The 14,655-nt window shown below is 52.3% G+C and overlaps 1 protein-coding gene across 1 annotated transcript in view; it reads right to left on the reverse strand.

The window, feature by feature from the left end:
• PDLIM1 (PDZ and LIM domain 1) overlaps positions 1-14,655 on the reverse strand; it is a 42,437-nt gene that overhangs the window by 773 nt on the left and 27,009 nt on the right. Inside the window, exons 4-6 of the mRNA XM_055719638.1 lie at positions 10,919-11,109; positions 4,432-4,586; positions 1,379-1,496 (exon numbers count right to left, since the gene is read on the reverse strand). Of these exons, the coding sequence (XP_055575613.1) occupies positions 1,379-1,496; positions 4,432-4,586; positions 10,919-11,109 (464 nt within the window). The remainder of the gene's footprint in view (positions 1-1,378; positions 1,497-4,431; positions 4,587-10,918; positions 11,110-14,655) is intronic.

Here is a 14,655-nt window from a genome sequence, read left to right on the forward strand (position 1 = left end):
GCCTGGCCTGCCTGCGTTCCCAGGGACAGCAAGACCCACTGCTGAAGGCTGGAGACAGCAACAGCTTTTGAATGCCCAGCATGAAATGGCAGGGAGCTGGACCACCTTGGGGAGCAAAATCTAAATTGCAGAAGAAATGCAGAAATGCTTGCCAGGCACCAAGGGAGGGGGATGAAGGCTGCACAGCTAGCCACTACCCTTTTGCTAGTCACTGGCATGCCAGGTACACGTGGGAGAAGCACAGAGCCCAGCTCCCGATTCTGAGCTCAGATGCTGCTGCTAAGGCGCTGCAATGAACAGATCCAGCCAAACGCTTTTCTTACTGGAAAACTTTGCAGCCTAATGCAGCTGGTGATGAGAAAAACTACATAGCAACTCGTTAACTACCACCAGCAGCAACATAACAATTTGCCAGGAGTAGCATTTTGTTCCAGCAGCCATCTATGTTTTCCATGATTCATTAGTTTTGAGTGCTATTCATAGCTTTGTGCTTTTTCTCCCCATCTACCTAGCTGGTAGAATAATTGTAGGTTTGTCTCTGAATCATATTTGAAGGTATGGATTGCCTCTGTAATGACTCTGCTGGTCCTTGGTGCTCCAGCCACGCCAGGACCATGCAGTCACAGTGTAGTGGGGCTCAGCAACAATCTGGCAGCTTGGGGTGGGCAGCCCGGGAGAAATCCACATTCTGCCATGATGCTGCAGGTGGGCTACCAGCACCTGGCTGCTGGAGTCAGCTGTTAAGCTAGAAGGGGGTTGTAGGGAAGAATTTCTGGTTGAGAAACTGAATGGTGAATCAGAGATGCAGGTTGGGTCCCTCATGCTGTCACACTGAATGGTACAGCAGGTCTGTATTCTGTATGGAACCTGTGCCCCTGCTGCGCTGGAGGATGGAGGTACCTACATAAAGACAAGGAAAATGATGTCTGCATAGACAGGGGAGGTGTGCAGTCCTACAGCCGAGCAGGGAGTGGACCGCAGCTCTCCTGGTACAACCGGCCCGACCACCGAGGTGAGGGGCCACTCCACAGCTGAGATATGGAAAGCATGAAATAGCCCGCAATGGAAAGGGCACTTTGCTTCTGGGTGCTGTCAACAGATCCCAGGTAGGAGGCAGAACGCTGCAGCACCAGCTGCCTCATGGTTTGTCCCCCAGGGACTTGCTTGGGTTGGCACTAGTCTGGGGGGAATCGAACTCCTCCCTCCCCACAGGGAGCCGCAAAGTTGGTGCTATTGGTCAGAGCTGCTGGGAATAAATGCGCCCTGAGCTAGCTGCGCGATGCCGGGTGGGGGCAGGTGAGGTGCCCGGGGGGGCAGCCCCTCAGCCCCCCCAGGCACGGGGTGCTCGCCCTGCAGCCCCTGGGATAGGCATACTTACACGATACCAGAGCCGCACTTCTCACACATGGGCAGCTTCTGGGCGCTGCCGATGGATGAGGCCACCTTCGTGGTGGGGGCTTTGACGCTCCGAAAGCCCGATGGCTTGGTAGGGTCTCCTGGGGGTGGAAGGAGAGTGCTTCAGAGCATGTGAAAGGCACAGTTCGAGGCTATTGCTCCCAAGCAGATGCTCTCTGCTAGGGAGGGTGATGCACTTTAACCCCAGCTCTGAGGCAGGGATTTGTGCACGGAAAGCAGGCAGAGACTTAAGGGGGTGTGGGGAAGAGGGAGAGACAGGACACAATCTTAACCTAGAAATTTGAGGGCCTGAGATTGTGGGCAGTCATTTGAGAGACCCTTCTTGTCTTAAAAGCTCATCAGACCTCAGCTGATGCGTCTCATATGCACAAAGCAAAGCCGCAGCCCCAGCCTTGGCAGCCCCAGCGCCTGCCTGCCGCATCCTGATCACACAGGCAGGGGCAAGCGACTGCCAGGTCCCAGCTCAGAAAGAGGAGGTGGGTGTCCTGGCAGCCTAGAGGGGCTGGCTCCCCCCAAGACTCCTGGAAGATCTGGTTAATAAACCCCTCGCTCTGGTAGGACACGGGCTGACCCTGTGCCCTCCTGCTGCTGCGCATTGTGCTCCAGCTATCTCCCTAGTGCAGCCCCTCTGGAGCAGGGATGTCCTGCAGGTCCTTCGCTGCTACCCTGGCTGCCTACAACGGCAGCAGATCCTAGATGCAGGACACTGGCAAGCCTTTGTCTGCAGTGAAAAAGGAGCCTCTTCCTACAAAACACCACCATTGATGTGACTGGTCTTAGGGATATGACTTTTGCAAGAGATTCAACACTAGGCAGCAAGGGAAGGAGGGCTGCGGCGACACCCATGATGTTTCGCCAGAAACAGAGCAGGGGGTCAATGGGCACCTCAGGCTGGGAGACACTGATAAAACCTTTCTAAGTAGTGTCAAACCAAGAGCACACTGCAGAGGTTGCTCCTGGTGTAAGGGGAGGAAAAACTCTCCCAAGGCACGTGCTGGTGAGCAGCACAGTCAGGGACACCTCATGGCCCAGGGCAGCGTCACTGCTGAAGGACAAGGTGGGGACTGCCCACCGCACCTACCTGTCACCCCTGCTCGCCCGTGGGGCAGGTGATGCTGCACAGGGCAGCCTTCAGCTCAGCGGGGTGCACCCAGCTCTGCAGAGATGCTGGTCCCATGGTGCAGGTTCCCTCCTGGGGACTGCAGCCCATTCACCCTCCAAACCTGGCGGGCAGCGCTGGCCCCCAGCAGAGCTGCAGCAAGTCACCCTTGCTGGGATGGAACAAGCTGCAACCATAGTTGCAGGTTCTTCCCTATCGCCTCTGCTCGCTCCTCTGCCTTTGCTCATACTAGTGCCATCGACAACACATTTTTAAATCTCTCTAAAGGAACCAGCTTAACCAAATACCCACAGGACCCATAACTTGTTCTGCCCTGTGAAACACTCTCCACTTACGAGTGCGAGGTCAGGTCTAAACACCAACTGGCCATGGTGCTTACACACACACACACATCTCTGGGGCCAGGCTCTCAGCTGGTGTAAACCAGTGCAGCCAATGATACAGACAGTGATGCTCCCAGGGACTTGTCCCAGCTGGGCAGCTGCTGCTCACCAGCCGTCACCTGAAGATAGGCTGGAAGAAGGAGCCAACATGCCATTTATTGCTGTGGACATGATCTGACTCGGCAGCTGTGGTGTTTGAGTCTGGCCGAGCAGCACAGCAGGCAGGGACACCATCTCCTTGGGGACAGACATTCCTTTGGGACCACGTAACCTCCAGCCCTGCTCCACATGGGTGATTATCAGCTCACGGTGGAGCAACGCCAAAACCTAACCCGGCCTGTGAGGGGGCAGGAAAACCTTGTGCCAGAGAATCCCAATAATGCTGCAAATCTTCAAAGAAAGATCAAACAGAGAGGCTTTTGCTTCTTATCTTCTTCAGCACTACTAAGCACGGGGGAGGACTTCAGCTGCATGAGAAGTCCGGGCTATTCCAGTCCCATCCATGCAGGAGCTGAACCCTGAGGGCAAGTTGCAAACACCTAATATTTAAAAGATGCTTTCAGTTAGGTATTTCAACAGCTTATTAAGACTCCCAAGATGCTGTTTGCTTTCTTCCTATTGTTTCCTTATTTCATTTCCTTCATTTTGCTGTTTCCTTACAGACCTACCACACTTGGCTGATCTGCTTCCCTTTGTGGCGAGGATCTCAGCACCAGGCTTTTCTTGGATGGAACTAAACATACCACTGCCAAGCTAATAACAAAAAAGGACAAAGTCTCAACTGATCTAAGGAAAAAAGAAGTCGTTCTTGGAATTCTTCCCCTATTTATTTGTTTATTTTATTTTATTTAAGGGGAGAAGAGAGTACGATTTGGCCCCCACCTACATTAATTGGTTTTTTTATCTTGAAGTCTATAGCCCTGAATTGCACAAGCCCAGATGTCAGATCAAGAATGCCAAGCAGAGCTAAGTTTCAGAGGTTAAAAAGCTCTGAACTGCTTGCTGTAACGCAGCTTCCATATTTTTACATTCAGCTTCAGAAGTGTATCCTTTTTCTTTTGTAAAGGGATGGGGATCAGGAGCTTTAGGACTCACTCACTGAAGAGCCCTGCCTTGACCCTTTCCAAGTCTTGGATCTAAGATGGTCTTTAATCAGTGAATATCATCTTAAAGGAGCAAAACTTTAGAAAATATAGAAGAGTTTCTGCAACTTTTAAAATTCCTTCCTGATAACTAAAAGGTGTAGGGCTTTATTTCTTGAGTCACTCAATGGGCAAGCAATGACACGGGCCCATAGGCACTAAAACTAATCACAGAGAGAATATTTAGGAGTTAGGTTAGTGAAAGGGTCTGTAGGTTCCTGTAGAAACCACCTACACATGCTACTCTGAATAATCAACAGCTAAGGAAGGAAAATACAAGTTTTAGATGTTACTCCTAAACGCTGCACACAGCCCAAGGAATGGCAAAAGGGAACAGCGTGCTCAGACCAGGTGTGCGGTTAGTGCTCACCTTTCTCTTCTGACTCCAAAATCTCTTGCAACACGAGGAACGAAGCAGACTGTCTGGGCGGCTCATTTGACTCTTGGTTCTCCTGGAGCATCTTGTAAACCTCAGATTCTCTGTCTATGACAATGCCACCTGGGGGCTGGTTATGCTGATCCAAACTGAGGAAGGAACAGAGGACATGTTTGTTAAGCAGCTGGAAATGAAAGCCAGTCCCTCTAGCAGCATTTTCACAAGGCATGATATGGCTGAAGAACGGACGTGCAAAACAAATGCCCAGCAGGGCGCCACAGAAAATGGAGGTGCTGGATGTGCTCGCACAAGACAGCTGCAGCCCCGGTGGCATCAGCAGGTCCCCACCGGCTGCCCCCGGCCAGCCCCCGAGGGCTCTCCCTACTTCGCAGTTACGATGTGCTCCAGAAGCTGAAACTTTCTGCCCGGGAAATCACTGTTCTGTTAATAGGAAAATAAAGAACTCGTGCTGGGATGGGAGTCCCAGGTGGTAGCTGTGTCATTGGGCATGTTCCTTGCATGCACAAACGACCTTAGACTGGTGCCTTACACCACTGTGAATCTCAAATTAAGTTTATTCCATTAAAGAGAAACCTTTGCAAGTACACTGTGAAGTGGCCCAAAGTAACAGCTGTAGAATCTAATGAAAAGATCCTCCGATTGGCAATAATTTAATTTGGTTTCCAAGTGAGTGTTATTATTTCCATTTTACAGGTGGGTGCCCTGAGCCACAGCCCATTTACAGCATTTAACAAAGGCTGATGAGCCGGTCAAGGGCAGAGGAGACTTGTGCCTGCTGAGACTAAGCCCTCCTTTCAGCTCCTCCTGAGGCATCGCTGCTGCTGCCACTCGTGTCACGAGGGACCTGACCCTCAGCCTCAAGCCCGAGGTGCTTCAGGAGCAGCTTTTCACAGTGTGGGGTCCGCAAGGGTGGTCGTTGTGCCACTGGAAGGATCTTTAAGGGGGGGGGGGGGGGGGGCGGCGGGAAGCTGGAGGCAGTACCTAGGGATGTTCTCCACATCCAGTGGGTACAGGGTAAACTGCAAACTTAGAACTGCAGGAGATTATTCGGAATATCCCTTGGGAAAAGCTTTCCAATAGACAAGAGACACTGAAATGTCAGAGGGGATTGCTGTGGCTGGGTAAGCAGCCCCCGTACTACAGGATTTTAAAAGAACCTGGACAAACATCCACTGGGAATGATTTAAATCAATGGTTTAAACTGACCGGCTGCTGGGCTAGGGATGGACTAAAGGACACAGGAAGATCCTGCCTGCCCTGTGTTCTGCAGCCAGAGTAAAATGTCCCTGGAAAAAGGGGACACCTAACAAGTCTCCTCTGATGGCTAAATTCCGTAATGCAGCCTTACAAATGTAAATGGTCTATTAGGTCTCACCGGCCCTGCACCCTGTGATTGCCTGCAAAGTACATAAACATCCTGAAGTTCAGACTAAATTGCAGAGGGAAATCATCCTCCTGAGGAGGCAATTGCATACTTTCCATGCCAATGTACAATTGAGTCATCTGCGAGTTACTCTACATAGCAAACTCTTCAAGCACCAGGGGCAAAATCATCACACGTTATAAAGTACTATTTCCATAAAAAGAATTTCACAAGATGTTTCCATCTTTAGTAATTTGCAGTGGAGTGAGAAGCACATCAGGCTTGCAGGCAGCTGAACCCTTGAAGCCTGAATCACATTTACTGAAGCCTCTCACCAAAAATAAAATAATGACTGCCTTCTCTTACACAGAAAATGTCCTAGGTCGTCCCAAATGAATCCATGCTCCACGTTACATTCATCTTATGTAAAGCCATACACTCCCACCACTCTATCCACCCATAAAAACATCAGGCAAGAAGCCTTCTGTTGCAGCTGGCACACTAGGAACGTTTCACCAACGTGCATTCAAACAGCAAAGGCTCAATCACCTTAAACGAGCAGTAGAGCCAAACCACAGCAAGCCGCCGTGTTCCAACCATGCGTTGTGGCAGCGTGCAGAACACACAGATCAGCTTTCCCAGGTGCGCACCCCATAATTGCACACAGAAGACTTCCAAAAGACTTAAAAAAAACCCCCAAATCCTAGAAATTGTACCAGCAGAGTGAAATACCTCAACTTGTTGTGGCACAAGGCTATGCTGCTTAATAATAATAATAATAACCAGCACCAGAAAGCACATGCATCTTTCGAATGGGCAAGGCCACAGGCACAGGACTTGTGCCTGCAGGATGAGTGCCTGTACCTCAGCTGGCTTCAGGCATCTCCCTTACACCAGTACAATGCAGCGTCACCAGCAGCCGGTGTCCTGTCCCACGTGCAGGAGGCCCCTGATGCAAGAACTGTGCAGGGGACAACTCCGACCACGCTACCAGATTTCAGACTCGCACACACCCCGGACCTCACTGCTGCTACCGTGGGCAACTGGCACCACTGACTGAGTAATGCTGGGTGGCTCTGAAAGTTGGCGAGAAGGTGGTAATAAAAACCATCAAGATACAGCCTGGTACAGCACCTTCAGGAAAACATGGCTTATTCTTCACTAATGTCATTTTACTATTTTATGCTAGCACTTTTTGTAAAGTTCACAAGGATCTCAAAGCTACTGGAGATCCTGGGCTACTGGAAGGTCCAGGACTTGGAGCACTTGCTTTTGCAAGGGAGCAGCCGCTAATGCCTGGGGCCCCTTTGTGAGTGCTACCAGGTGCCCAGAGAAGCACGGGCAGCCAGCAGTGTGCCCACCGCTCCTGGTGTGCCCGCTCTCCACTACAAGCCGGAGCAGCAATTTACGGCAAATAACTGGGCTGAGTAACAAGGCAGGAGTAAATCCACAGCCTCCCATTCTCTCTTGGCTGCTGGCACGTGGCAGAGCTTGGCTGTCTGGGTCTGTGGGCGAGGACACCAAGGTTTCTTCTGCTTTGAAGCACATGGTGCTCGGCCCGGGAGGGGGCTGTGAGCAGCTGAGGAGGTATGAGATCTGGCTGTGCGCTTTTGCTCCCTGGACAATGACACACAGCTGCAAGCTGCCTGGCCACATAGCAGGGTAACTACTGGAGGTTCACATTTGAAACAACTCAGCCTTGATCAGAGCTATCCTGCAAGATGTCCAAACTTGCCTTCTGCTTCATCTATCTCCATACTGAAGTCCTCCCTGTAAAACCCCACAGGCTGTCACTTGGAGGCACAGACCAGCTCGTTCCCAACTGCCACTAAGAAAACACCAAAGAGCATCCAGACTATGTGATGCTGAGGCTCTCCCCATGTCCTGCAACCCGCAGGGCATCCTGAGCATCCTCCACTCCAATGGACAAAGGGGCAGCCCCAAAGGCAACAACCTGTGCAGACAAGCAAGCGGGGTGGAAACACAGCTGGGTCCTCCACATGCCTGGTGCCTGTCCAGGCTGCTCCAAACTCATGAGTGTTACCAGCCAAAGGTGGTGGTCCAAGATGGTCCCCATGGGGAGCTGCCTCAGCCTGAAATGACACACACCCACGGCCCAGCCCACAGCCAGCAAAACAGAAGCACGATGACACGTGTGGCAGCACCTTCCCATCGCAAACAACAACAGTGGGCTCAGTGCAGGGGAAACACCAGCGTTTGGGATAAAGCATTCTCCTGCTCCCCGCCAAGCCACCTGCTGGAGGTGGCTCCTCCAGGAAAGTGGGTGTGCAGCAGCAGTGGCTGCACCCCCAGGCTGAAACCACTTCTGGTGCTTCCCGCAGCGCTGGACACGGACACAGTGCGGAGACAGCTCCTGTGACGAGTCATGCGCTAACATCAGAGAGGTGAAATGTAAATGCTGTTTTCTTGTGACTGGCCAATGCCATGAGCCACAGACAGGGACAAGGCACCCGTGGACACAGAGATGCGGATGAATGGATGTGCCAAGCCAGCCACGGAGGCAGCGGGCAGGTTACCTGGGGAAGTCGGGGCTAATGGAAGAGATCTGCCCCTGCAGCGAATCCATGATGTTGCTCTGTGAATAGAGCTGCAGGGGCGAATTGAACTGCACGTGCAGCACTTTGAGTCCCGGCACCTCCACTTCCACGGGGCTGTTGGGGCAGACCCGGGCCACGTGCTTCAGCTGCTGGGGCCCTGCTCGAAGCTGGCTGGGGATGGAGGAGGTGCTGTGCCTCCGCCGCGGCACCTCGGGGGGCTGCGCCTGCACAGGGCTACAGACGGAGGCGAGGGGAGCCTGCATCACACCCACCGATGCCGGGCAGCTGCGGGCCCACACAGGCGGTTTTTTGAGTTGTGTTTTGGTTGTGTTTTGTGTTGGTGGCATCAAGCAAAAAATGCAGAGGAGAAAGAAAGAAGGAAGAAATTAATGAAGAATTAAGAATTAATAATGTTCATTAATAAGAACTAATGAATGACCAGCTGCTCCAAGCAACACAAGCAGTTGCAGAATACTGCCCGAGGGACACACCATGGCTTTGCATTAAAGGCTTCTGGCTAACGCTGTGGCTCTGCTCTCGCACTCCCGGTGTGCCGACACAAAAACTAAAACGCCCTCGCTCCACTGATGAGCAAACGCAGGGGCTGTAAAAGCAACGAAGACGTGGCAGCAGAGGTTTCACTATGAACTGGCTTCCTGGTCCCACTGGCCAGCCAAAAATGCCACCTTCACTGCCGACCTTCCCAAAGCCAGCCTGGGCACCCTGCTGAGGGGCAATCACCCCCATCCCAAAAGAGATGTGCTCAGCAGCAGGGCTTCTCCCTGTCCTCCCCGCTTGCTTTGCGACACTGAATCCAGTGGAGACGGTTGCTGTTGTTTCCGCCTGTACCACAGCCCTGCAGCTCCGGCACGCACCCTCTGAGCATGGAGCCTGGATCAGGTCCCCGTGCTGCGTCACCGCCGGCTGCTGGCTTGGGGCAGGCTGCGTGGCTGCTGGGTGCGGGATGGGGACACAGATAAATGCCAGATCAACCCGGAGCAAGGGCAGCCGTGGACAAATAACTCAGCAAAACACACAGGTGGGAATTTAAAAGCAGCTGGAGGGCTGCGTGAAGGGAGAACCTACACGTCCTGTGTTTGTGCATAGGGAGACCGCAGTGGGGTTTCAATGGCAGGGCGAGGCCCCTGGCTGCCACTGAAAACCAGCAGCAATTAAGTTACTATTGATGACTCTGGAAAAAGCATATTGGCAAAGGTCTCACGCACAGTGCCCCCAGCATTCCTTTGCAACTTGCTGTGTTTCAGCAAGGGAAAGATGGAAGAGCTGCCATGTACCTGCCCCGCAGCAGGTACCTTCCTGCAAGGAGCAGCACAGCGAGCCACAGCACTAGAAGAAGCCCACCTCTTTACTGATCCCTGCAAGAAAAAGGGATCAGCCACAAGTTCCCAGCCAAATACACCTGGGTTCCAGGACAGCTCCCAGCTGGCGGGCACTCCAGCCTAGACCAGAGGTGGGATGTCACTGCCAAGTGGTCCCATCACGGGAACACAGTCAGGTTTCCCTCCTCCTCACTCTGCCTTTGCTCAGCCCCTGAATGAGGCTGCTGAGATCTACCAGAAGCAAGTGAGCAACAGACAGATCACCTCACCCACCGGCTGCAGCACCCGGCGCTGCCAAGGAGGCCCCACACTGCCATCGGTCTGGGGCGAGCTTCAGGCTCCTGCTAAACTAAACTGCAACCTCAGGCTTTTGTGCCCTGCAAAGCAGAGGCTGGAGTTACTCCTGCCTCCCCATTCACAAGTCAGGACTTTAGCCAAATATCACCTAAAGCATTGGCCTCGCAGCTTTTGCTGTAAAAGTGGGTGAAAAGCCTTCCAGGCAGTTTGGTACTGCTATAGAGACTTAGGGCAAACAAGTAACTTGACCAACACAGCCAGAAAGCTCTCAGACAGCTCCTGGATTATTGCTTCCAACGGAAAAAGGAGGAGCTTTGGAGTTCTAGGGTTAACTTTCTGGTGAAGCTCAGACGTGACCATAAACGTCAATAGGCTCTTCTAACGTTGGGACCCTTTCTGATCCCACCATAGATAAACCCGCTCGCACATGTACGAATGTTCCAGCTATTTTTCAAAACGCCTGTGAAAGGCGAGGTTCAACAATAAAAAAATGGAAAGATGCAACCTTCGGCAGAGCCCAGCTATGCGCCCCCGGCCAGGCGAGGACGGGCACCCCGGCCGCCCAGCACCGCACGCAGCCAGCACCGCATGCCGGCTTTCCAAGGGGCTCGCCACAAGCTGTCAGCACCTGTTCAGGGCAGCGGGCCGGCACGTCACGCTGAACGCACACGGAAACTGCGCCGGTCTCTGCTAAACAAAGAAACACAACAGCATTAATTTCATTTCTGCACCTCATGAAATGTTCCCCGCTGCTCCGAGCCCTGCCCCTGGGAGCCACATCCACACTCGTGCCTCTGCTCCTGCCCTTGTGCTGAAAGAGAGCTGGGATAACAGCGGGGTACCCTTGCCATGGCCTCGGGTCTCCTGCAGCCTTCCCCAGGGCAGGCGAGGAAGATACTTACGGCTTGCTGGGCTCTGCAGCCCCGGGCGATGCCTTTGACTCCACTGCGCTGTTGAAGGTCTGGATGTTCTCCGAGGAGTAGAGCCCTGCCGGGCTGTTGTACTGAGCAGTGATCACTCGGGGAGCAGAAGCCGTGGCAGCGGTGAAGGGCACCGCGCTCCGGTTGTGTGCGCTTCCTATGTGCCTTATTTCCTGCATGCAAAGGAGCAGAGGCAACAGTCAGAGGTGCTCAGGTGTGCAGGCGGTGTGAGGGCAGCCGGCAGCAAGCAGCCACTGCAGCTGTGGCAGCTGAGGAGCACACGACAGTGACTGGCCAAAGCAGGTGAGCATCTTCCACACATCACCGAGGCCCCCAGCTCCACCCTGGAGGGCCTCCAGGTGACCTTCAGAGTTGACTGCTGGGAATATAAGAGCTCAGAAACACTGCCAGAGCTATGTGCCACACACCTGGGCAAGCCTACGGCAAGCCGCAGGACCTACCTTCTCGTGCAAGACTACAGATTCTAAGCATTCCTTGCAATTTCTCAAAGCAGGGCTGTTTTGTTTTCTATGGAGAAGTGAAGATGAGGAGCAGAAAGAGGAGCACTCTTCAGCGACATCTGAAAGTTTGGCTTTCCTTAAATACAGGCAACCCAAAAAGAAGGGACCTGTCATTGCTACAAGTGCTCTGGAGAATGTCTCCTTCAGCTCAGACTGGGGTTCACAGCTGGCTTTGAGGAACAACTTTGGACTTTCCAGAAAAGAAAGTCCCACAATAATGGTGGGAAGAGACCACTGCTAATACAAAAGACTCTCCATGGGCTGTGATGGCCAGCTGCCAGAGACTTCTTCAGGGTCAGGTATGAGTTATCACCCAGCCCTTCTGGGTCTGCTGCAAACTGGAGGCTTCCAGCAGTATTAGTGGATACTTAGAAACACTGGTTGCAGTAAGAAAAGGGCCAAATCCAAGTTAAATAAGGCATGAGGTAAGACTCTTCTGAATCACAGGCAGCACTAACAAAAACGGGGAAATTTCTAATCCCCACCATCAGTTCAGCAGGCTGGGAACTGGCAGCCTCGGGCAAAGGTAACAACATCCAGGGCTTATTTCTCCCCAGAGAAGACGCTTGACCAAAGCAAGGAGAAAGAAAGTACAAGATGGCCTCACTAGAGCAGGCGTAAGAAAGACCTGACGTTCACAGAGGTGGCTGAAAATCCCAGGGCGAAGAGACGGCACCAAAACGTGCACTGTGAAGCGCCTCAGCCAGCTGCAGAGGCTGGGCCAGGCTTCAATGCAGGGCGAGCGCCCAGCGGCGCAGGATGAAGCAGGGCCCCTCTGAGCAGGCCGGGCCCCTGGCTCCCAGCTCTAATTAACACAAGCGGCTCCCCCCCAGCGCCACACGGGCAGCTACTACCAGTCCTTGCTTCCATACGTGTACCGCAGCCAGGTGAGGCTCCGCTGCCCTGCGAGCATTGCACGGTGCTGGTGTGGTACGGCTACGGGACAGACTCTCGCTAGGAACAAGTATGAGTGACTTCCCCTACGGATTTTTCTTTATGTCACTTCCATGTCCCCAGCTTTCCGTAGGCAGCTGGCTGGCACTCCCAGACCGACAGATGGGGGTCACCTCACTTCACAGCACTCTAACGCTGTTGGTGGCACCAGGCACGGCACAGGGTCCCTCGGAGGAGAGTGGTGCGGATCCCAAGGTGCTCGTGGGTTGCAAGTCATTTGAAAGCAATGGACGAGATCAAGCTGATGAGCAGGGGGTGGCGGGACTGCTCTCCCACCGCTTTCTGGCCGACACAGATGGACGCCAGCCACAAAGCTTTCCCACGCAGCAAAGGAAGAAAGACCCTGGAGTAATTAGCTAATCTCCCTTTCTTGCAATCTCATCCAAAGCACATAATAGCACTTATAAAAATAGTCTTTCCCATGGCAGAAACTGTGGATTTTAGTAAAAAAAAAATAAATAATATATTACTTCAGCCTGTATATCACATCATGGGGAAAAGTATGAGCAATCTTCTATCAGCATTAATGCTGGCCCTGTGCTTGGAGACCACAAGTAGGAGAGGGTGTCAGACGTGCACATAAATAGTCGGTTTGATAAAAGACAGAGGCAGGAGTTTGAGGCTAAAGGGGTTAAGCTCTTAGGTCAAATAGGCTCAAAGTTGAAATCATGCCACACGTATTGTGGAAACATTTAAGTACTAAACAAGAATTAGAGAAAGGGAAGTAATTTAAAGTCTTTTTTTCTTTTAAATTCTGGTTTCCTAAGGAAGGAAGGCGTCTCAGTTACACACTCCACGTGCATGCGGGCACATTCCCACCTCCAGCAAGGACCTTTGAATCTGTCAGCCAAGCCCAAAATCAGTCTGACAGCAATGGAAGCCTCGAGGATGCTTAAGTTCTTCAAGCACTGAGAAAATGGACAGCCAGACAGAGGAGAGAGACTGAAATCACATTAGTACCTTGGCTCCAAGAAGAACTGCAAGATGCGCTCAGGCACAGAATCCACACAGGAGATATTTGGTCTACTTTGGGCCACCAGGTAGGGTTTCTGCTGTGTAATAACATCCAAGACCATAAATTAAGCTTTCAAAAGTGTCAGCACACCTGTTTTAAGTCTCACGTGGATAAAGTCCACTGATTGTAAGGGAGTTTATAACAGATTAAATAGATACTGGTGCAGAAAGTGGTGTCTGAAGGTTAGGTTAGAAAAATCTCATCTAGAGAACCGCAGAGAAAGTAGCTGACCTGAGTGCCTATAGACAAGGATTACAAGAGCAGTAAACATTATAAAGGGCATTTGGATAATCCCAGTTCTCCAGCCCTTCCTGTCATGCCGTGCTGCTGCTTTTTCTGTGCTGCTGCTTTTTCTGCTCGAGCTGTGGAAGGAATTTGCAAAGAACAAGTGCTTTCATGATCCCAAGATCAAAAGATAACGTGTTCTGACCGTCAAAATGTTTACCTAGGGATTTACCAGAACTGCCAATCCAGGCCCCGCACTGTGCAGCAGTTTTGTTAAAGCCCCAGCTCCTGGAATCATGTGTTAATGCGAGGGTGTCTGACTTAATACTGGAAAAAAGAAAAAAAAAAAAAAAAAAAAGAAATGTGACACTCCCAAAAACCTGTCCACCAGCAGGAAAGTGAAAGATGTTAGCACAAAAAGACCACTATACCATGCACGTGTGTCGGGGCAGCGCGCGGTTGAGATGCCTGGGCTCTGCCACATCTCAGGCTGTGGCGTGCCCAGGACCAACACAAGGAAAAGGGGGCAAGTGGCATTAAACAGCATCCCTGGCTGGGGCACGGGCTGCAAGGGCAGGCAGCGATGCTCTATTTGCAGTGGAAGAACTGGCAGGCAGGCACAGGGACGTGCTCTCATCCAGCCAGAGCATGGCCCGCTCTTGGTCACGTACAGAGCAGCGTGACTCATTAGATCTTTTCAGAAACATCTTCGGCTGCCATCAGTGGGCTGCAGTCAGCAGCGAGCAGGGGTACCGGCAGCGGTTATTTCAGCCTGAAGCCAGGGTATGGAAGCTCCCAAGCCTCCAGGTAGGATATTCAAGAGCAGTATTTTACCACCATAAACCGATACCGTGACAGTTACATTGCTTTGCCTGCACAGATAGCAGCTTCGCTCCCCTTCTCCCTTTGCAGAGGTACAACCCCAGCAGAGCTGGCAGCGTGGCTGGCAGAGTGGCTGCAATGGATGAGCAGCTGCACAGACTCCTCTGCCACGGTGCTGCTTC

The sequence above is a fragment of the Falco cherrug genome, chromosome 9, assembly GCF_023634085.1.
Source record: "Falco cherrug isolate bFalChe1 chromosome 9, bFalChe1.pri, whole genome shotgun sequence".
NCBI lineage: Eukaryota > Metazoa > Chordata > Aves > Falconiformes > Falconidae > Falco > Falco cherrug.